Below are 25,246 nucleotides of genomic sequence, written 5' to 3' on the forward strand. Positions count from 1 at the left end.
ATGTATATGTGTGCGTGTCTCCTATGTGCATGTATATACATATTACACACACACACACACACATCCCCTTCAGACTTAGTCTATCTTGCCCAGGCTAGAAGTACCACAGCCACTCACAGTCTTGAGCCCATCGCTCATCAGCACAGAAGCTTTGATCCGTTCATTTTCTAAGTTAGTCAAGTTCACCCACCCCTCTTTAGGTTGTCTGATGGCTTTCTACTCCTGGGGGCTGACCTTATTAGTGCTAAACTTAGTGAGGACATCGATCAGCTTTAGCTCTACTGCACCTCAGAACTCCTGAGCCCAAGCAATCCACCAGCTTCAGTCTCACCAGCAGCAAGGGCTGCGGGTGTACCCCACCATGCCTGGCCATATACACACATACATAATCTATCTATCTATATATATACACGTATATGTATATATATCTATATGTATATATATACACACATATGACTTGCATATACTTCCCCCACTACCCCTTAATAGAGCCAATTATGAAATATTTACCAGCACACCCCTAACCTAAGTCTTCCTGGCTTTGAGGTTACCGCTCTATACACCATGTTGCTTTTAGTCTTTGAAAAGGATATGAAAATAGGTAAATGAAAACTCATATTTCTACGTTTCTTTGTCATTTAAGTCATGTTTGACTCTTTTTGACCCCATTTGGGATTTTCTTGGCAAAGATACTAGAGTGGTTTGCCATTTTCTTCTCCAATTCATTTTACAGATGAGGAAACCAAGGCAAACAGGGTTAGGTGACTTGCCCAGGGTCACACAGCTAATGAGTGTCTGAGGCTGAATTTTAACTCAGGAAGAGGAGTCTTTCTGACTCCATGCCCAGCACTCCATCTGTTGCATCACCTAGCTGCTTTATACTATACATTTATACACACATATGTATATATCTATGTATGTATGTGTGTGTTTTATATACATCATATATATATATATACACATACATATATATTATCTCATTTGAACATAGTATCTCGTTTGGACAATTAGTTCTATCATTATCATCCCCATTTTGCATATGAGGAAAGAAAAGCCTAGAGAGGTTGTGACTTGTCCAGGATCACAGTTAGTAAACATCTGAGGCAGGATGGGAACTCTGGTCTTCCTGATGCTATGTCCAACACTCATTCTATCCACCATGCTACATGGCTTCTTCTGTAGCTTGCTGCTTGCTGCCTGTGCTCCCAGTGCTTATGGTCCAGCTGACTCTGCGTCTTCTGTTACTTCTCTATCTACCCTACTTTCTTGCTGAAGTTGTGCTCAACAGAAAGCTTAAAATAACTTTCAAATTTTAATAGTTTTTTTTGCTTGCCTAATCTTAACCTTGTCCTTAGCCTATCTATCTATCTATCTGTCTATCACGCTCATGCTACTCCTTTGTATTCACATTTACTTAGGAGCTTCTTATTCCATCTTTTGTAGATCTGCTTTCTAAAAGCAAGTCCTCAGCCAGAGTCACTCCTTTAGATCCCTCTGGCTTTTCTTCCTCCTTGGAATCATGAGTGCATTGCCAAAATTTCAATTTTCAGATTCTCAATTCTTCTTTCCTCCTTGAACCCTTCACATACTTGAGTCACAATTGAAGTATTCTTCTCTCCAGACTGCCTGACCCCAATTCTGTTCATCTGTCTGTAAGGTCCTTTCACAATTTTTAAACGTCTGTTCAATCCAACCTCTGATCTCTCTCCACGTTCTCCCAAACTTTCTTGAGTTGTGAAGGCTGGATCTGGGCAGTGGTAGAGTCAGACCTTACTTTCTTCACTCCTACTCAGACACCCACCTCCATACACAATTCTGTTCTTTCAATGACAACACTTAGAAGTTGACTCATAGATTGCTTGTTCTCTGGGAGGCTGACACTCTCTTACTGAGAAAAGCAGGATCAGGTCTCAGTTCAATGAGAAGAAAATCTCAACTCTGCTGTTCACCACCTGGGATAGTTAATGCAGAGGCTGTCTGAGTCTCAGTTTCCCCATCTGTAAAATGCTGGAGCTCAATTAGATAACCTATAAAATCCTACATAGCTCTAGATCCCGTGAAAGTGTCAGAAAATATAAGAAGCCTCCACTTTTCCCTTCTTTCTATTTTATGGCTTCTCTCTTTAAAGGTTGCCTAATGAATATCCAACATCCTTGATTCTCAGTGCCTAACACTGGGTCCTTATGAACATCAAATGAGAAAAAGTTCTGAACCTTCAGAGGAATAACACTTATGCCACAGGTATGTAAGATCATAGGTTTAGATCCAGAAGGCATGGGGCCATTTTACAAATGAGGAAACTGAGGCCTTACAGAGGTTAAATGACTCATCCAAAGTCACCAAGGTAATAAATGGCTGAGTGAGGATTTGAACCCAGCTATCCTGAGGTTATTATCCTTGTGATTTCTCTGTGAATTGGACTGTTTTGGTGTGCAGTCAGGATACACTGTTTTGGGACAATCTTAGCAATAGCATGAGAGATATTTTGAAGCTCCTTTGGAAAAATACATGCTGGCATTGTATTCCAAAGTTGTCAATAATATGTATGTGTAAAAAACCTATATTAGATTATTACTTTTACACTATGGGAAAGGAAGTACCACAGTATCATAGACCAAGGCTGGATGGAATGTCAGAGGCTCTAGCCCAACATTCTCAGTCAATCAATAAATCAACAAACATTCACTGAGCGCATGGCACAGCAGGGCCCATTCTAAGCACTGGGGGAAAAAGAAACAAAAGGGAAATAGTTTTTGTCCTTGAATAGATTACGATTGTATTTGTGGAGCCCTTATGTGTGTAACTTGGGCTTGTCAGGGTATGCTGGGTTCTCCTCTAACCTATACCCAGAGACAAGCTCAAGTTATATGTATATGTGTATGTTAGGACACACAATATACATACATACACACATGTATGCATACATGCATACACACTATATATATAATATATATATATATATATATGTATATATAAAATCTGTAGAGAGATGAACCCTTTCAAACTGATGAGGTCACCAAGTAAGAAAGTAGAGAGAAAAAAAGAGAAAAGTGTCCAGGACAGAGCCTTGAGGGATACCCACAGTTAGTGGACGTGATAATGATGAATCAGAAAAGAAGACTGAGAGTCAGCAGTGAGATAAGAAGGAGGGGAACCAGGAGAGGGCAATGTCATGAAAAACCAGAGAGGAAAGAGTGTACAGGAGAAGAATACGGTCAGCGATGTCAAATGTTGCAGGGGGGTCAAGAAGGATGAAGGCAGAGAAGATGCTGTTAAATTTGGCAATTAAAAGATCATTTTTATATTTGGTGAGACCAGATGACAAAGAAGCCAAGCAGGCTAAATGGACTCATGAGATTCTGGATCTGAGCTGGAAGGGACCTCAAAAGCCATCTAGTTCAATATTTTACCAATGAGGTGAATGAGGTATGAGACAATGTTTAACACTGTCATTGTTTGGGGAATTGCCAAAGAAATGGTGCTATATCAGTGTAATGGAATATTATTGTGTCAAAAGAAACAATGGATGTGAAGAATTTGGAGGACCATAGGAAGATTTTCAAGTGCAGAATGAGGTAAACAGAAACAGAAAAACCATCTATATATGGTGTGAATAGGAACAACAACACAAACAAAAAAAGATAGGCATTGTACATTGCAATTATAATCACCAAACATGACTCTGGAGAAGAGAGGAAGAAATATACTTCCCTCCCTTCTTTGCTGAGGTAGACGGCCTAGGGTAGAAAACATTGCATATTAGGTTAATTTGGTGTTTAATTTTGTTGACCTGCTTTTTTTTCTTTTCTTTTTATTCTTTGTTATAAGGGATATCTGTATAGATAGGGGTGGGGAAGAGATATATTTGGAAATGAAGTGAGGTTAAACACAAAAGATCAGAAGAATTGGGGTTTTTTTTAGAATTTGGAAGCATAGGAGCAATGCATAAATATATTACAGTTTTGGAGGACAAATTAAGAAGAAGGAATCTCAGAAATAGTAAAGTCCAAAAGAAATGTCAAAAAAGAAAGGGTTGAGCACTAAATACAACAGGAAAATTTCTAAGAACTATAGAAAACAAGTAAGACTTGTAGAGAAATGAAAAACAAGTAAGTAAACACAAAAAAGTCATAGAATTTCAGTATGGGGAAATTTAAAATTCGACTCACTCAGGCATATCAACATTAAACCTCAAAGCTATATCAATAAAGAAAAAAATTCTTCAAGCTTCCAGAAAGAAGATTCTATGTGTAAACATTCAACCATAACTCACCACACTTTCATGCAAAACAAGAAATTACCAAGTATATTGGAATGCGACGTATATAAATATATCCTTGCATTCTAGGATTGGTTTCTTAGAAAATCTAGTCATTCTATTTAAGGCTAAACAATAGATATGGGAAGCCAAACAGATCCCAAAAATAGTCGATGAAGAAAAATCTCCATTTCAAGATGTCCCCTGGAGACTAACTGGAAGAGATATGCCAGAGTCAAGCAGATACATGATACTTTAAAAGGGGTCAATCACAAGGAAACACAAAGTCCTACTCTGATGCCTCTCCAACAACATTGACTGTTCCTGAAACAGAAAAATCATCAATTCTTGGAGGTCAACTTAGTAGTAAGGAGCATCTATGGATTTAGCTAGGCAGATCCTTTGAGGAAAAGACTATGCTCAACTGGCATTCTGCTAAGTTTTAGGAGCGTAAACGCATCCACAGTGAGATAACACAATGGTAGCATCTTATTGGTTAAATTCCCAAGTAATACACTTAGGCTTAAGAAAGGGGATAGATAACAAAGGGCAGAGTTTAGCTTTGAACTTATGGTCTTTGATTCCAGGTCCAGAGGTCCAGAATTGTTTCTACTACTTCACTTGATCCTTGATCTCATCAGTGTGGGCACACCTCAATGTATATTTGAACCCATTCACAATCTACATCATAGCTTGAGAGATGGAAGAACTTAGATATTACCCAGTCCAATCACCTAATGTTGCAGATGAAGAAACCGAGGCCCAGGAAGTTTAACCCAACCTCCTTCTCCCATCCTAAAGATGGAGGAAAATGGGGGCCAAGGAAGTGGAATGATTTGTCTAAGGCCATACAAGCTAGATCCGAACCCAGCTACATCAACTCCCAGGGTTCTTTCTTACGCCATTTTTTGTCTCTCTTCATAAATCCTTCATAGGCCGTCTACCTGATACCCCAGAAGACTTCCTCTGGTTCTTTTCATTTGTCTCACAGAACCACATTTACTGAAGCTCACTTACTTTCCAAATTTGGGAAAACCTAATCCAATATAATTCAAGTATAGTTATGACCCTTATTAATTAATATTAATTATATATGACCATGACTCTTTGATACTTACAGTGAATCTTTCCAGCCCTGTGGCTCCTGCATTTCCAACAAATATACCTGAGCTGGACTCAAATCTCAAGGCTTGGGATGACCTTAGAAACTGAACTCGGTTATGTTCCTCACAATCTATAAACAGAATTACATCGCGCTCTTCAATGATGATGGTAAACCGGTTCCATTTATTAGTCATTACTGGAACTTTAAATGAGGCAGCCTCTTGGGAAACGTGGGAGCCAGGCTCAGTATAATACAGTATTATCCTCTGGGTGCCATCTTGAACTTGTGAGAGCCTTAGTCCCAGGTAAATAATTTTCTGAAATGCATCTGTTATGGCAAATAATACACCTCCATGGTTGCTATCAGGCTTTACAGTAACACTGATTGCAAAGTCACTGTAGAATGTCTCAGGAATTAAAGTTCTTGTTGGTCGGCCAATGTTAGCACCTGGCGCAAAACTGTACGCTGGAAATCCTCCATATCCGGTGATGAAGGAGACTGATGAAGGCAGCGGGACTCCAATTAGCTCTGTGAGATCGAGATGGCCCTTAGATCTTTGTTCTGTAATATGAGAGAGAAAGGTTACTTTTTACAAATATATTTTATTATACAGGAAGGGAATTCTAGAGATAGCCTAGAATAGTAGATAGAGAGATGAGCTTACGGTCAGGAAGAGCCAAGTTCTAATCCTACCTCTGACACATACAAGCCGAGGCACTCTGGGCAAGTTACTTTATCTCTTTGCGTATCAGGATTCTCTATTATAGCAAAAATGGGCTGCAGCCTGTGTTAGTGAAGGAAGGTCCCCATTTTGATAAAATTACTAATCATGTCAGTTAATCAATCAACGAATATGTATTACACATTTATTATATACCAGTCACTGGGAATTGAGTGAGGGTAGAAAGATAATTTGAGGTCAGGTTGAAAAGGGCTTTAAAAACTAAATGGAGTGTACATTTTATTCTAGAGGTAATACAGATTCGTTATACTTTATGAAGTAGAGGGTTGATAGGTCGAGTCTGTGATTAAGGAGGTCACTTCGGCAGCTATATGTGGAGGATGGACTAGAATGTGGAGCCACATTAGGCAGGGAGATGAGTCAGGAAGTTGTTGAAATAGGTCAGCCAAGAGTTGATGAGGGCCTGGGCTAAGGTGATAGTTGTGAATAGACAGAGAGGGTCAGATGTGAGAAATGCTGTGGTGGTAGAAATGAAAAGATTTGGTAACTTCTTGAATATGCAGGGTGAGGGAGAGTGGGGAATTGAGAATAATATTGAAGTGATGAGACTAGGAAATTGGAAGCATGATGGTATTTTTGAAAGAATAAAGGGAGTTGGGAAAAGGGGTGAGTCTGGGGGAGACATAAGTTCTAAGTATTTTGGATTCTAAATATCCCTGGGCTGTCCAGTTTGAAATGCCCAATAGGTAATTAGTGAAGCCAAAGCTGAAATACAGGAGGCAGGTGAGGACTGGGTCTATAGATTCATAAGCCATCTGCATAAAGATGATAATTAAATCAATGGAAGCTAATGAAATCAACAAGAGGGATTGTGTGGAGAGGAGAAAAGAGAGCCCAGGACAGAGCCTCAGGTAATACTCTTTCTACTACACTAGATGTTACGTGGTTTACACTGTGAGATGAGAAAGGGTGCCCTGGGCCAGGAATGGTCTTTCTAAGCATGAGGTCCTCACAGTTCTTTGACTTCCTGAAGTCTGGTCACCTCCATTTCCATTCCACTTCTGTGACCCAACCTCATGCTTTTATGGGCATGAGCTTAATGACTGATATGTTGCAATGGGAAAAAACAACAGATCTGGAGTTTGAAGTTCTGGGTCCTGGGTTTGAATCCCGACTGTGCTATTCTTACTACTTTGTGACCTTGGGACATAACCTCTCTGGGCTTCAGTTCTCTCATCTGTAAAATAATGTGGTTAAACCAGATAAGCTCTCTGGTCCCTTCCAGTCATAAATCTAGTATGTGCTCATAATTGTAAAACTAAGCTGAAATCAGTGCTGAATTATTAAACCGATCAGCTCTTGTTGTCGCTAGCTCAGAGAATTGCAAAAAAAACCCACAAGAAATACGTTAAAATTTGTCAGTCAGACTAACACAACAAATGTATTGGTTTGTAGAGAAGTTATTTGTGAAAAACACTTTCGACACAGTTATCCAGACAGTTTTGCCCAGCAGACTGAGGGCTGACCGCAGGATAAGGAAGGCTTGGGCTCTAGTGCAGCTTTTGGCAATTACTGACTGTGTGACCGTGGGCAAGTCTCTGAGTCTCTTGCTGTCCCCAGTCAAGACTCTAAAACTCACTTATAGGGGTTGCCAATATGCATCAGTGGAGGGAATTTCCATACCAGGAGTTGTTCCCCTCAATGAAATCAGAGGTCCGATCCAACAACAATAAAAAGCAATCTCAATGTGATTGGGAAATAAAGGTGAAAAGTGTACCTAAATAAGAACAGAGTGCACCCAGTTTAGAGAGATCCTAGTTGGAGAAAAATCCATCATGGCAGATGACACATAGAACAACGCAACTCCATCTGGAATAAATAATGAATTTATTTAATGGAACAAATAGTGGATGATGACTCCACTCCAGGCATTTTTATCTCAAGGAATAATAGGTGAGTGTTTTAGGGGTAGGGTGAGAGGAAGGTGACATCAACAGCTTGCTTAATAAAGCAAGACAGGTTCAATAAAGTGAAGTTTGTGTTATTTTTTAAAAATCTCGAATCTCAGAAATAAAGTTCTTTATCGGGGGTAGGGGAAAATATTCAAAGCACACACACACCAAGAAGGTACCGAGTACTCTGCAAACCCCCTATATGCCATTTGTCACTGGGACTATGGATTATGTGCACATCAGTGTGTTCATACATGAATAGAGACCCGAAGTGTACATCTGTTAGTGTCTCTGCATACGCTTGCCAGGGTGACTGAGCCTTTTCACTAGTAAGCTTCTGCTAGGTAATATATTTTCTGAGAATCAGGATTCAGCATGCATTGATTTGCTCTAATTGCTTCCTCTTCTGGTCTTGTGTATTTAGCCACATATCCATCATTTGGAGGCGTTCTGAACACAATAACGGACGTAATTTAGCCCTGTTGGTCACCTAAAACCATGCCACCTCTGAGACCCTGAACTCTGAAACTCTCCCCTCTGACTACAAAGTCTTATCTTTCAGTCTCCTCTAGCCCATCGCTCCTCATCAACCTTCTGTTCATCTCCAGCATGGCTCCTGGTCCCTTGACCCTTCGGTATTTTCTCATCTGTCACTCATGTTCTGATGACACTTACCTCTCTACCCAGCCCAGACCCCGGCTCAGTTGTTTTAGCGATATCTTGGCCTTTATCCTTCAGTCCCTTGCCTTCTTGATTGAACATTACTCCCTCTACTAATCCACAACATTGGGTAATCTCTAGTAGGGTGGGGAACCCGTGGCCTCGAGACCACATGTGGCCCTCTAGGTCCTCAAGGGCGGCTCTTTGACTGAATCCAAACTTTGCAGAGCAAATCTTCCTAATGAAAGGATTTGTTCTGTAAAACTTGGACTTGGTCAAAAGGCTGCACCCAAGGACTCAGAGGGCCACATGTGGCCTTGAGGCTGCAGGATCCCCACGCCTGCAAAGTCTGGTCTTTTAATTATTCACTTTCAACATCAGGTTAAGTTGCTGGAAAAAAGGCATGAAGGTATACTGACTTGTTCTGTCATAAATGTGTATTTTCCAAAGGATGCCCCCCAATTTTTGACTCCCCATCACATTATACTCAGTGGTTGTTCCAGAGCTCCTCTATCCCCTTCTGCCAACCTTATTCACTCCCACCATTTTCTGTGCTGCAGAGGAAACAGCACTATGCTTAGAGTCATGGGATGGGTTCAAATTCAAGCTCTGTCAATTGCTATCTGTATGACCTTGAAAAAGTCCCTTACCCTCTTTGGGGTCTGTTTCTTCAGTTGTCAAATGAAGGTGACCTCTAAATCACTCTTAGTAGGTGACATCTAAGGGAGCTCTAGATTTATGATTACTTACAAGATTGGAAGATTGGGGGAGGGAGGAAGCTCAGATGTGAAGGGTTAGAGGGCTGGGGAACCCAAGTAATTTAAAAGTAAAGCTTACTCATAGAATAATATGTTAATAAAATAATAGCAACATGGCCATAAAATTAAAGCTCACTTACAGAATATTAGCAAGAGTGAAGGAAACACAATTCCTTAATCGCCTACTATGTGAGAGGCACCGTGCTAAACACCTTACAAATATTATCTCATTTGATCCTCAAAACAACCCTGGGAAGGAGATGCTATTATGATCTTCATTTTGCAGTTGAGGAAACTGAGGCAGATAATACACAGCTAATAAGTATTTGAGCTGGATTTGAAATCAGGTCTTCCTAATTTTAGGGCCAGAGCTCTACTCACTGCGCCACCTACTTGCCTCTGCAGTTATGGAAACTTCAGTTCTAGTTCCAGGCCTCCATTTGCTTATTTTTGTGATGCCTGAGATCAGAAATTTAGAGATAATGCAAGGAGACTTTGCCTGTGTACCCCTGGTTGGGGCACATGCTTAATAAGCTTTCAAAGCTGGTATCACTGAAAATGACTACCTCTCTTCAAAATTCTTCTTGGTGTCATGAGGCACCTGGTCAGAGGTAGATCGACTATGGTTCTTTTATGATAGCACTTTTGATCTAAAAATGTTTTTTCTTCCACACTTTACCTTGAAATAATATACCACCTTATCACGGTGTACGGTAGGACCTTGGGTTCTCAACGTCTGTCTCAATGAAGTATAGGCTTCCTAAAGTTTTTGTTCCACAAGTCTCTTCAACAACAACAAAGAAAGTGTTGCAAACCTCCAGGATAATTTAATATATGACTTGTAATAATTCCTTTAGAGTTATTTATTCTTTTATTTAAGTGCTTACAATGACTACACTCACTCTTGCTCAGAAAGGGAACAAATTAAATAAAATTTACATTATAGAAGCAATAATTATAAAAATAAAAAATGCATATGCTTGTCATCACAGAGGAAAAATACATTTGTAACATAATTGAGTAATTATTTACTGCTTTGGGTGCTGTTAAAGAATTCTTAACACAAACCCCTTGCATCATCATTATGATAGCTAGGTAGGTTTCAGCCATCAAAATTTACCTTCCTTTGGGCAGAACACCCTCAAGTAAGGGCCTGATACTCCATGTGTCAGTAGGAGACAAGAGTAAAGAAGAGGAGGAGCTGAACTGCCTGACTGGAACTGGCCAGTTGGATCCCCATTGTGGCAGCTCAGACTACTCACAGGTTCTGGTTTCTCCTTCATCCTTGAAGAGGACCATGACATCAGGAAGACGATGCCATGACTTGCAATTGAACCCCAATGGCGAATCACTAAATGACAACCACTGCATTACACATGGACAGTCCCAATCCTAATATAAGGTAATTGAATATGAATTGGGAAAGATGGAAAAATAAATAAAAGAGAGGCCGTATGGAATAAATGGATTGAGAGTTGGCTTTGAAGCCAGGAAAACTTTCATTTCAGTCTTTCCTCTGACACACGTGTGACCTTGAGAAAGTTCCTTAACTTCTCATTGTTCTATGCAGGGGTAGGGAACGTGTGGCCTCAAGGCCACATGTGGCCTTCTAAGTCCTTGGGTGCAGCCTTCTGACCGAGTCCAAGTTTTACAGAACAAATGCTTTTATGTAGGGGATTTGTGTGAAGTTTGGATTCAGTCAAAGAGCTGCACTGAGGACCTAGAGGGCCACACAGGGCCTACAGGCTGCATGTTCCCCCACCCCTGCTGGGGCAAATCTTAAGTTGCAGTTAAGGTACTGTGGAGTTAATGTTATTAAAGATCTTCCCTGCCTATTAATCCCTTAATAAGCCTCAGGTGGAGCTAGTGAAGGGAAGCTTGATTAGGGGAGGCTCCTTTGTAGGAAGGCCCACATTCCTTTGCTAACTAGATGTGAGGCCCCAGGCCCATACCCTTTTGCTAATTAGACGTGAAGCCCTTGGGCCCTATACACACCCACACCCACACATATGTGTACACACACACACACACACACACACACATCCCCACACCCACAAATATACATACACATATACATATACAGGCTATATGAGGGTAGCCATTAAGCTCAGAGACTGAGAGAGAACTATGAGGGCTCTTAGAACTGTAAACCCTCAGAACTTTAGGAGGAGAGGATTCAGGCAAGTGGACAGTTAGGATTTGTGAGTGAGTGTTTACAGGAAGGCCCAAGCAGAGAGGAAGGTTATGGGATGGCTTGGCTGCTTGCTGTGATACTTTCCTTGTTTTTATTTTTTAATTTCCTTGCTATTATGATAAAGTGGACTTAGTGGTTTTGGAATACAATTATTGCTATGTCGAATTGGAGTTGTTGATTTTGGGATTTGGTCCTCTGATATCTGAATAAATGTTTTACTTCTTCTGCCTTCTACATGGAGAGTCTCTTATATTCTGTGATGCCAAACTATGCAGGCATATTCATGCTCACCCTTGATACTGTGAATCTTGCCTTACTGGTACAAGTGCTAACTTACTTTGGTAGAATATGTAGAGATTCAGTACAGATTCAGTCTGTACAGATTTAGTCTCTATCCTAAATATAAGACAGTCAATATGAATTAGGGAAGTGTGGCAAGTGAAAGATGAAATGACTGAGGAAACAAAAGTTCCCTCTCCTGAACATATCAATTTAATAAGCAATGCATGCGGGGCAGAGCCAAGATGGTGGCTGGAAAGCAGGGACTTTCTTAAGCTCTCTCCCAAATCCCTCCAAACACTTGTGAAAAAAGGCTCTGAACAAATTCTAGAGTTGTGGAACTCATGACATAGCAAAGGGAAACAGGTCTCCAGCCCAGGAGAGCCTGGATGGTCACTGGGAAGGGTCAGGCAGCGAAAAAAGGCACAGACTCAGACTCTAGAATATTTTTTTGGTGACAAAGAAGATCAAAACACACAGCCAGAAGAAGTCAACAAAGTCAAAGAGCCTACATCAAAAGCCTCCAAGAAAAATATGAATTGGTCTCAGGATACGGAAGAGCTCAAAAAAGATTTGGAAAAGCAAGTTAGAGAAGTAGAGGAAAAATTGGGACGAGAAATGAGAGTGATGCAAGAAAACCATGAAAAACAAGTCAATGACTTGCTAAAGGAGACCCAAAAAATACTGAAGAATAGACTAACCCAAATGGCAAAAGAGCTCCAAAAAGCCAATGAGGAGAAAAATGCCTTGAAAGGCAGAATTAGCCAAATGGAAAAGGAGGTCCAAAAGACCACTGAAGAAAAAAAATCCCCTTAAAAATTAGATTGGAGTAAGTAGAAGCTAGTGACTTGATGAGAAATCAAGATATTATAAAACAGAACCAAAGGAATGAAAAGATGGAAGACAATGTGAAATATCTCATTAGAAAAACCACTGACCAGGAGAATAGATCCAGGAGAGATAGTTGAAAAATTATTGGACTACCTGAAAGCCATGATCAAAAATGAGTCTAGACATCATCTTTTAAGAAGCTATCAAGGAAAACTACCCTGATATTCTAGAACCAGAGGGTAAAATAGAAATTGAAAGAATCCACTGATCGCCTCTTGAAAAAGATCCCAAAAAGAAAACTCCTAGGAATATTATAGCCAAATTCCAGAGTTCCCAGGTTAAGAAGAAAATAATGCAAGCAGCCAGAAAGAAACAATTTGAGTTCTGTGGAAACACAATCAGAATAACACAAGATCTAGCAGCTTCTACATTAAGGGATCAAAGGGCTTGGTATATGATATTCTGGACATCAAAGGAGCTAGGATTAAAACCAAGAATCACCTACCCAGCAAAACTGAGTATAATGCTCCAAGGCAAAATATTGATTTTCAACAAAGTAGAGAACTTTCAAGCTTTCTCAATGAAAAGAGCAGAGCTGAATAGAAAATTTGACTTTCAAAGACAAGAATCAAGAGAAGCATGAAAAGGTAAGCAAGAAAGAGAAATCATAAGGGACTTACAAAAGTTGAACTGTTTTGTTTATATTCCTACATGGAAAGATGATGTGTGGAATTTATGAGACCTTTCTCAGTATTAGGCGAGTTGAAGGGAATATACATATGTATAGACAGAGGACACAGGGTGAGTTGAATATGAAGAGATGATATCTAAAACAATAAAATAAAATGAAGGGGCAAGAGAGGAATATATTGAGAGAGGGAGAAAGGGAGAGATAGAATGGGGTAAATTATCTCACATAAAAGTGGCAAGAAAAAGCAGTTCTTTTGGAAGGGAAGAGGGGGCAGGTGAGGGGGAATGAGTGAATCTTACTCTCACTGGATTCAACTTGAGGAGAGAATAACATACACACTCAATTGGGTATCTTACCCCACAGGAAAGTAGAGGGAAGGAGATAAAAAAGGGGGGATAATAGAAGGGAGGACAGATGGGGGAGGAAGTAATCAAAAGCAAACACTTTTGAAAAGGGACAGGGTCAAGGGAGAAAGTTGAATAAAGGGGGACAGGATAGGATGGAGGGAAATATAGTTAGCCTTTCACAACATAAGCATTGTGGAAGTGTTTTACATAACGATACACGTGTGGCCTATGTTGAATTGCTTGTCTTCTTAGGGAGGGTGGGTGGGAAGGGAAGAGGGCAGAGAATTTGGAAGTTTTAAAAGCAGATGCTCAAGAAAAAGTTGTTTTTGCATGCAACTGAGATATAAGATGTATAGGGAAAGGGGCATAGAAATCTATCCTGCCCTACAAGAAAGTAAGGGGAAAGGAGATGGGGCGGGGAGTGGGGTGACAGAAGGGAGGGCTGACTGGGGAATGGGGCAATCAGAATATATGCCATCTTGGAGTGGGGGAGGAGGGTCGAAATGGGGAGAAAATTTGTAACTCAAAATCTTGTCGAAATCAATGTTGAAATCTAAAATATTAAATAATAAAATAATTGTTAAGGGAAAAAAAATAAGCAATGCATGCTAATTGCCTAACAAATTGGGACCAGCACTCTTCAGCTTAGGCCTGGACCTCAAATACATACAGACTTTTATACATTAACAACAATTAATCAAATGAGACCAAGTAAGTCAAAGGAAATAATACAACATTAGGTAATTTGATTTCTAACTGGAGGAAAGATTAAGAACTTTCCGAGTTGGAAGCAGGGGAATGAACAGGTACAATTCCCTGAACTCAGAAAAAGAGGTGCCCCACTCCCTCAAAGTGTCTGTACAATGATTAAAGGAACATGGAAACTATAACTGATTGATTAGTAGGGCCCAGTTTTCGGATTAGACATATGGGTTGCTTGAGATGTAAAATTGTCAGAAAACTCCTTGCATTAAACTTTGGATCTGACCAGGTTATGCAGAAACCTAAGTCCTTAGTTAAGGATCTCTAAGCAATAGGCAGAGATGGTCCAGTTTCTCTTCCAGGTAAGGCTAGGTTCAAACAATGCAACCACATTTTCTCTCAATTCCCACAATTGAATCAAGTTTTGCCATAGGACAGAAGTTGGATTAGACCCATAATTGAAGAGGAAGGGAACTGAGCTAGCTCCAGAACTGAGTTACAAGATGGACTTCAATGTGGTTCGCTCAGTTCCCAAGACTAACCTCAATTCTCTCAGAAGGAAAGCACTAGCATTTTGGAAGGGGGGATCAGAAAAGGCTTCATGTACATACTATCAGAAAGCACTAGCCTATCCCATTATCAAAATTCCCATCACAAGAAACCAGTGAAGGGACCATCTGGAGAAGTCTCAAAGACCACCAGTGATCCCCAAGACCACACAGTGGCAACTCCCGCTCTTAAAAAAATGGCAGATCGTTTAGGTGTGGTCCTGGCAGGAAGCAGAAGGAGGAGACAAACAGGAAGACAAGATGACTTCTTTAGGTTTTTCCCAATCCAGCTACCACGTTATAATTCCATGTGGTTGTTATTAAAACCTCCTAAGGGCACAACAGGCATGCCAAGTCTTTTCCTGTCCAGCCGGCCACCAGGAGAGCTTTGAGACATTCCCAGACATAAGGACAAATGTAGGCAACATAAAAGGAACTGTTCAGGGAATAATTACCCCAGGCCACAGTTAAAAGCTCCTCCTATCCTGATCTGGCTTGTCACTGAGCCTTCTATCTCTTGAACCCTAGCTCCTGTTACCTGGTGATGATTTTCTTTGTATTGACTATTGGTTGGATCTCCATGGCAACAGCCTGGCTTTGAACTTGACCAAGAACCAAAGAGACCAGAATTTTGCCTCAGACTCTTGACTGAGGTGCTACCTCCAGTCTCCCTGCGTACTCACACCAATTAACACCTACAGGGCCACTCTGCAGCAGTTTTCTCCATTGGAAAATGAGACACTTTGCAAATACAAGGGACTTAAGTTAGAGAAAAAAGGGAGGCTTTGTTTGTTATCTTATCTGTTGGGCATCTTAGCCATGGCGGGTTATTTCCCCTAACATTTCTTTTTTCTTTTGCCCTTGACAACAACTGCTGAAACAACTAATCTCTGGCATTCGTGGGCTGGTTGTCTGTGTGCCAGGAAACTTGCTTGGAGCTCAAGCAGAGAAGGGAGACTAGGTCTGGTTTGTGTACGAACCTATCTAATGGCGGGCGGAGACTCAATCTGAATCTCTCTAGTCACCTTCTCACCCGCACAGACCTCTGTGGTGGTGTTGTTATTCAGGCATTTCGGTCGTGTCTGACTCTTCACGACCCCATGTAGGGTTTATTGGCAAAGATAATGGAATGGTTTGCCATTTCCTTCCCCAGCTCATTTTACAGATGAGGAAACTGGGACAAAAAGGGTTAAGTGACTTGCTCAGGGTCACACAGGGTCTGAGGCCACATTGGCTCATACTCTGAGCTTCCCTCTCCTCCCCCTTTTGCTATGGTAGGATAAGATTTATATTGTCTAGTTCCACCCCCTCATTTTATAGCTTAGGAAACTGAGGCCTAGAGAAATGAAATTACTTGTCCAAGATCTGTCACACAAATAGTAAACAGCAGAGTGAGGGTTTGAACCTGATGTCTTAATTGATTGCCTCGCTAGAAGTGATCTCTAACTTGATTTTCATTTTAGATGGTTCCTTCTCAAAGACCAAGCCTTAGACCCGGTTCATTCTGGATCTCAGGGGTTGGACAACAATAGGTCCCTTCCCAAGCACCACTTAGTGGTTATTTTTTGGGCCTTTCTGGCTCAGAGTGAATGTAAATAGTACGTGTTTCTCTTTTGGTCAGCAACTCTGAGGGTCTTCCTCTCCCAGTTTGTTTTTTTTATTAAAGGGGCTATCCCTTGATTCACTTTTTAAAGAGGTCCATTCACTGAATGTGTGTTGCCTCACTCAAAGTGAGAACCTGAAAAGACCTTAGCTTAAAAGGGCCAAAGTCTCCCACTGCATTCTGAGCCATCTCCAGTCATGCTGATCAATATCTGGCCACTGGACCCAGATGGCTCTGGAGGAGAAAGTGAGGCTGGTGACCTTGCACAGCCCTCCTTCCCTCAAGTCAAGGTTGACTGTAAGCCGTGTCATCACCTCCCTGACGTCACGGTCCTCTTTGAGAATGAAGGACAAACCACACAACCACTTGTATGATGCTTCTCTGTGAACGTGTATTACCCCTTTACTCAATTATAAACTCCTTGAAAGCAGAGACCCTCAGTTTTTTCCTTGTAATGTCAGTGTCTTATACATAGTAGTCATTTGAAAATACATGTCGCATGATTGGTAAATTCCCCCCATCTGAAGTAATCTCTCCTGCCTATACATTTTCAGAATGCCTTATCTATAATTCTTTTAGCACACTTTCCATCTTTGATTTTGTATTGTCATTATTTATGTCTACATCATATTTCTCCTACTAGACTGTAAGGTACCTGGGGGCAAGAACCTCATATTTTTTGTATCCTTACTCCCCCATCCCATGTCTGCCTAACCACTGTCTTGAATACTGCCTTGTATTGGGTACTTCATAAATGCTTAGTGAATTAATGAATGAATGCTGAATAACTGGTCATATAGAGGATATATTGCCATGTGTATATACCTGATGATTTTTCCATGTGACAGAGAAGAGCCCAATAAATTCCTAGGCAGAATACGGTACATGGCAAAGAAGCTGACTTTGGTTTATATTATATTCTTCTTCCCGATCCCTGGCATATGCACGGGCTGGTTGGCTCAGAAGTACCCTATTTGTGCTCTAGGAAACTTGCCCAATGCTCAAGCAGAGAAAGGAGGCTGGGTCTGGTTTGTGTATAATACTGTCTAACAGCAGATACTAAATCTGGATTTGTCTACTTGCCTACCCACCCTTGTATGACTATGCAGTATATACAGCTGTGCTTGGCACACATTTCATTTTCTCCTTTTCATTGTCATGCCCATAAATTGATAATGGAATCCCCCCTTTTTATTGGATAATCAAAATAACGATTTACCTTTCTATGGAGATTTGCAAAATCTGCATTTCCTCATAACAACCCTGTGAGTTTGATAGTGCAAATATTCCTATCCCTATTTACAAATGAGAGACTTGAGACTTGGGGAGATAAAGCACCTTGCCAAACCAGGACTAGAACCAAGGTCTTTTAACCCCAAATTGAGTACTCTTTCTACACCAGAACTGGACCTACAGACAAAGCGAGTGTCTACCTAGATGACCCGAGGACCACCACAAAATCCCCTTTGTTCAAAACTCTCTCTTCTAAGTGCCAAACTTGCCACCTTTGGAGATATTCTTTTGGGTTGATGCATTGTCTTAAGGAGAATGAGACCACTGAATACCAAACGGACCATCAGAAGAGGCTTACTTGGGTCCAAAAATTGTTTTCCCCGATTTCCCTTCCATAAACAACTTTTTCCTGAAAGGAGAGAATCTGTTAGATGCCGATACCCAATTCCAGAACTGATCTCAATCTCAAGTAGATGAGGATAAATCAGTTCTGTTTTAAAAGTTCCTCCAAGAGGAAGATGGCAGTGGAAATTCTGAAGGGATTATATTTTAGTGTATGACATCATTATATTCTTTCAGTGAGTCTAATGTCTGTTTCCTTGGAAACCGCAGGAATGATGATAATAAAGAAATGGCAGCTGAGCAGAGGCATTCTAGGTCAACTTTTCTTTCCATAGAGATGACACTGAGTTGAGAAAATAAGGAGAAAGTACTAATTTTTGAGCCTCTCTCTACCTTGTTTCCATGTGTCTTACCTTCATTTCCATGGAAACTCTTCCCGTAGTTAGACGGCTGCCTCCAATAAGGGCTCCTGTTCCCTCCAGGTTGCTGAGCAATTCTGCCTTAGCTTATAAAGTTATAACACTTAACAGGAGAGACAACATACACTGGGGGGAAATTAGAAAGAGATTTTTCCTGCTGTTCTTTTCCTAATTGATTGGAGTAATGGCTTCTAAAAAGCAAACGAGTTAGCTCTCCGTAAGTGATCTGCGTACTGCTCTCCTGGGAGGTGATTCCAAATCATATTAAAAACTATTCATAAAGTTACTCAATAAATACTTACTAAAGACATACTACATTCTAGGCACTATGGAAGATGCAAGGACATTTATCTTCATGGAGCTTAAAATCTAGCTGGGGAATTAAACACATAGGCTTAAAATTCAGATGTCTACATATAAGTTCACAGCTAGACGGCTCAATGGATAGAGTACTGGGCCTGGAGTCAGGAAGACCTGAGTTCAAATCTGGCCTCAGACACTTACCAGTTCTATGGCCTTGGGCAAGTCACTTAACCTTGGTTAAATGGAGAAGAAAATGGCAAACCACTCCAGTATCTTTGCCAAGAAAATCCCATAGACAACATGACCCATAGGGTCATGAAGAGATGAAAATGACTGACCAACTGAACAACAACAAATAGTTAGTAATCAGAATAACTGGGAGGGGGCAAATACAACCTCACCAGAATCAATGACACTTGGCTGTGATAGGATCAATTGAGAAGAATAGCTGTCTGCATTCTTTATTCGAAAGGAACAGAATAGATTAAAAAGTGGTGATGGAGTAGCATTATATATTAAAAAATATAATTATAAGGAAATCCATGCACTGAATGGGGGAAGCATGGTGGAAAGCATTTGGGTGAGGATCAGTTTAAGGAGAAATGGAAGCAATATTGTTAGGTAAGTATACTTTAGACCATCAGGAAACATGGATAGATTATAAATGACAACAACAATATATAGTAGTGATGGGAAAGCAATGCTCTCACTTCCTGATGGAGCCACTCTCCCTGTCACAGAGCAGAAAAGTGGACACGTTCTCAAACTGCCTTGATGATCACTTCATTACTGAAAAAGTAGAGGAGCAATGAGAGGAGTTCTTATTTGGGACCTGATATTGATTAATAGGGAGGATCCACAGGATCCAGAGTGAGGCGTGACCTTACGGGTCATTCGGTTCAAATCTCTCTTCTTATACTTCAGGAAACTGAAGTCAGGAAGGGTTAATAATTTTAAATATTGTGGTTGTCTGTCCTTCGTTCTCCAAGAGGACCTATGACATCACAAGGACGTCACAATGACATCACAATGACATCACGAGTTGTTCACAAATTGGATATAAGTGAGGCAGAGCTGTAGGCAAAATCATCGGCCTCACTCTATCCTCCAGAGTCATCGAAGTTCAGCGGCAAAACAAAGGTCCAAATGGCCGGCGATGGCCGAGGACGCCGTATCTTTAGATAACTTGCCCCAGGTCACACAAGTGGCAAGTAGCAGGGTTACAATCTAAACGCTGGTCCTCTGAATCCAAATTCAATGTGTATGATACTAGGCAACTGTTGTTTCTGTTTATATCAAATGTTTATCATGTGTAACTCTCCTTGTTGGTGGAAATAATGAAGCGGCCGTAATGAAATTAAGCCAACGAATCACAAGAAGAAGCATTTATGCAATGCGTTGGGGTTCTGTGCTCAGACTCAAGGATACAAAAGGGGCAAAATAGTCCTTGACCACAAAGCACGCACAATCTCACGGTCATAGTCTGATCTGAACCCTAGATTTAGAGTACAAATAGCATCCTATGGTCTAAAATTCTACAGGGACGTCAGCTTAAGACCACGGAAAGGTCTCTTTAATGAAATTATTATGATACAAACATAACTCCGATGAAAAAAGACCAACACAGTGTTTGTGGAAGTCTTCAATCAATTTTCATTTTTAAAAGTCAAGCAGGTTATGGAAGCAAGGGTTTCAGAGGATGAATACACAAGAGTAGCAAAATCCTGGAAGAACAGTATCAGAAACTACAAAATTCAGAATTAGCTGAGGGGGCTGATAAACGTTCAGGCCAACAACAACAGTGACGGTAGCAACACAACAATAACACGACAACAACTCTTAAAAGTCAAGCTCAAGGTCGTAGGAAGACCACAGAAGGGAGAGCGGTGCTCCTTGGAGGGGACAGGCCTGTAAGACGAGCAACTTAGAGCCGGCGGGGACTTCAGAGGCCAAGTCCAGAACCCTCATTTTACAGCTGAACAAGAACCACGCAGCTCCTAATTTACCGTTATGTTGTGCTGTGTTTTCCCATGCTAGGGGAGATGATACGTCCATTGGAAGGTTAAGAAAAAGAAAGGTTTAGGAGATAATACAAACTCAAGAAAAGTGTGAGGAGTTTCCCTTAATGAATTCAAGTCACCCAAACAAACTATATTCCAGGGTTCTCAAAGAATTAGCTAATGTTATTGCTGAGTCTGTCAAAGATCACTGAAAAATCAAGGGGTTTCATGGGACTGAAGACAGGCAAATATTCTGATTTTCAAATGGGGAAAAGGGTGGAGTCTGTAAACTACTGGGCAGTGAATTCAGCTTCAATTCCTGGCAAAATTTTAGGACATGCTATTAAAAGCACAGTTTATGAACATTTAGAGAGGGAAGTGGTGATGCCTACAAGTCAGCATGACTTCATCCGTGATGGATCATACCAGACTAAATTTCCTTCTAATGGTTACTAGATAGGTGGATCATAAAAATGACATGGTGTTCCTGCATTTCATAAAGGGATCTGACAAAATCTCTCACACTCTTTTTGGAGATACGATGCTGAGATAGAGGCTAAAAACAGTATGTTCAGGAGGATTCTATAGTGGTTGGATACACTGTGACAACCACTGGGATAAGTGCTGGGAGATACAAATGGAAAAGGAGAGACATCGCCTTCCCCTGAGAAACTCACATTCTAATGGGAGAGTCAATACATGTGAAGGGCAATAGCCAGGGAAGGGAACTTGGTCCTAAAATTTACAGGAATATTGAGTAGGCCACAGGGAAGTAGATGGACAACATTTCATGACAAAAGAAGAACTAACTGGATGAAATTTAATTACGATGAATGAGCACATACTTGGATTTTTAAAAGCAAACTTCACAAGTATGAGAAGGAATTGAGAAAGTTTATCCTAGAGAAGAGAAAACTTTGGGGGAACTTAAGAACTGTCTTCAAGTATTAAAAAGGTTATCATGTAGAAGAACGGTAAAACTTCTTTTGACTAATTGAAAAGCCCACATTCCTGATGTTAAGTAAACTGAAATGAGCACATCTTTCCAGCTAGTGTGTGAATAAGACCTGTGTTAAATGATGATTGGACCTGAAGATACTTCTTTCCCTCTCGTTAGACATCTCACTGCCATAAAACTGAAGAGCTTTAACATGTGTAAACTAGCGCATGTTGCTTTTGGATGAAAAGATTTCCCACAGAAAGCTCCCTTTTACTGAGTGTGATGTTGTGCCGTCTCTCCTTTCTCCTCCTGGATCTCCTTCTTGTCAGCATATGTAGGACATGAACAAAACATCTCTTATGTTGATTTTCTCTTTGGTGACTGCAACATTTTGAATTTCTCTTACCCTGTGGAATTTTGGGTAAAATCATTTCTCTGCATCTTTCCAGAATGGCTTTCTCAATTCCCTTAGAGGTTATTCCGATGAGGGGAGGAAGTCAGATGCATCAGTTCCAGATAGTCCCCAAACACTGTGTGTGTGTGTGTGTGTGTGTGTGTGTGTGTGGCTTCTCTTCTCCTTTTTGGTCCTGAGGACTGGGAGATTGAAGATGTATTCAACTGTTTCAAAATGGGGGTTTTGGAACCCCCACAAGGAAAGTAGTATGGTAAAAAAGGGTACTAGACTTGTAGTCAGGAAGAGTTGGGTACAAATACCTCAGCTGTATTACCCTAAGCAAGTCATTTGATTTTTTCTGGGTCTCAATTCCTTATCTGGTAAGGGGGGGTGAAGGATCTATTAGGCACTTGCTGTGTGACAGGTGCTATCCTAAACACTTTGCAGATATCACCTCATTGGATTCTCACAACAACCCTGTGAGGTAGATGCTATTATGATCTCCTTTTAATAGTTGAGGAAACTGAGGCTGGTAGTAGTTAAGTGACTTGCCCAGGGTCCCATGGCTATTAAGTGTCTGTGGCAGGATTTGAATTCAGATCTGTTCTAGCCATTGTGCCACCTAGCTGATGTTGAATTAGATGGCCCCAAAAGTTCCTTCCAACTCAAAATCCATGTGTCTTTGAGCCTATGACTCATATTGACGACTTCTTGTTGCATTTCACCAGACCAAGAAGGGGAACCAGGAGTACCCCTAGTACTAGGTCATGTTAGTGCTAGAAAGAACTTCCTAGTCACCCTCTACTTTTGGACCATTTCCTCCCCAGTCTTGCCAACCATGCTAGCCACAGTAGAGACTGTGCCCTGGAGGTTCAAATCTATCAACCACTGGCCAGTGAATTCAGCTTCAATTCCTGACAGAAGTCCTATTGGTGACTGCCTCTCCAAATCCTTCCCCTCTTCCCCTGTGTTCTTCAATTCTGGAACCACAGTCAAATCAATTCTGTCTTTGTCAGTGAATAGAGTATATCAATCCACTTCCTTGTGACCCTACTCAACATTCGTGCAAATTTTAGGACCAAGCTCCCTTATCTGATTACCATTCCTTCATGTGTGTTGTTTTTCCTGTTAGGAAAGGCATTTCCATCAAGGGAAGGCATTACCTCTGCTTGGCACAGAGTAAGCACTTAATAACTGCCTTTTCATTCATTCCAACTGTCTCCTTATATATCTGAGAAAATTAAGACCCAAACAAAAAGTCACAACAATTTGAGGCAGTCAGGGCTTTGAAGGTGATATGATCTACAGGCATATTTCTATAGGTGCTTCCTCCCCTGCCTGTTCCATTACCAGGCCCTCTCTACCCACCTCAAACACCACCCTGTCACCAAAGCTATGTCACACATATGTGGTCACACAATTTCAGCAAAGTAGAAACCTGGGATATTTCAGAGTGTACTTCCTGTCCTGCCCAAGCAGCATCCCCATACCACAGGTGAACCTTCCTTGCCCCCTCTTCCAATCTGCCCCAAGCGAAAATTGTGTGTTATGGTTCTACCAGACAGATTGTTCATCTTGGGCAAGGTAACAGCTAGTGGGAGAACAAATATTCGAACTCAGATTTCTTCACTTCTAAAGCTGGTTTGTACTTATCATTATATTTCATTCCCAGGACTGTGGAAGGAAAAACATAGTTCAAAACTGGTATATGATAGGATCATGATGGAATATTACTGTGCTATAAGAAAAAATGAACTTGTTGATCTTAGAAAAACATGGATAGATTTGCATGAAATAATGAAGAGCAAAATGAGAAGAGTCAAGAGAATATTGTATACAGTAACTACAACATTGTTTTGAGAACAACTTTGAATGACTAAGTCATTTTGACTATTATAAATATCTAAATTAATTACAAGGGACATATGAAGGAAGATGCTGTCTGTACCCATAGGAAGAACTGATAAATAGAGGTATGTATAGAATGATTTTACATATATCTCTATATATCTCTGTATCTGTCTCTGTCTCTCTCTTTCTACATATTTGCATCTAATGGAAGCCATTTCTAGGGCTGGGGGAGGGAAGGAAAAAAAGGGGAAATACATGATAAGTTTATTGTATATTTAAAAGAAATAAAAAGTTGTACATAATAGATTTGCAGTTTCATGTGCAAAAAACTATCACATATCTTAAAAAATAAAAACAATTTTTAGGTAAATAATATTTTATTTTTTTCCTATTACATGGAAAGATAATTTTCAACATTTATTTTTTATAGGATTTTGAGTTTCAAATTTTTTTCTCCCTTTTCCCCTTCCAGCTTTCCTCCCCAAGATGGCAAGCAATCTCACATAGATTATACCTGTGCAATCATGTAAACATATTTCCACATTAGTCATGAAAAACATTATTCTTTATGCCCAAAAAAACCCCAATTAATTTCCCCCCCCCAAACCCGGGTTGAAAACCTTTAATGAGTTGTAGCCCATTTTTGGAGACATGATTCATGCCCATGAAACAGGTATCAAAAAGCAAAACATCTAATGCAGACTATGTGATGTCAGTGATGTGGTCAAAGGAATTCAGAGAAAGTGGGAGATCAGTTGATAACTAGACCAGATAAGGAAAGTTCCATGTTGGGGGCAGACCTTGAGCTAGAATTGGTAGTATTCAGACTAAAGGAGGACATGTTAGGCAGAGTGAACAACATGAGCAAAGAGGTAGCTGTAGGAGTGAGTATGATGTGTTTTAGCTTAAGGTAGGAGACCAGTCTATTCTGGAACTAAGCATTCCTGTGGGGAAGTAGGGTGGGACAAAATGATAGGGATCCTTGAATTCTGGGCAAAAGAATTTAGTCTTGAAGTAGTAGGCAGTATGTAGGGAGACATTATAGGTCTTGGAATAATGTGTGAACGAAAGAAGCATGAAGGCAGTGTTAAAGGAAAATGGGTCTGGAAGTGTGTAATATCCAGGAGTGAAGAGAGATTAGAGTTGACCAGTCT

The 25,246-nt window shown here is 40.6% G+C and overlaps 1 protein-coding gene across 1 annotated transcript in view; it reads right to left on the reverse strand.

The window, feature by feature from the left end:
* Positions 1-25,246, reverse strand: part of COL15A1 (collagen type XV alpha 1 chain) — a 196,740-nt gene that overhangs the window by 123,822 nt on the left and 47,672 nt on the right. The window contains exon 3 of the mRNA XM_036737445.1: positions 5,377-5,924. Within this exon, the coding sequence (XP_036593340.1) occupies positions 5,377-5,924 (548 nt within the window). The remainder of the gene's footprint in view (positions 1-5,376; positions 5,925-25,246) is intronic.

The sequence above is a fragment of the Trichosurus vulpecula genome, chromosome 9, assembly GCF_011100635.1.
Source record: "Trichosurus vulpecula isolate mTriVul1 chromosome 9, mTriVul1.pri, whole genome shotgun sequence".
NCBI lineage: Eukaryota > Metazoa > Chordata > Mammalia > Diprotodontia > Phalangeridae > Trichosurus > Trichosurus vulpecula.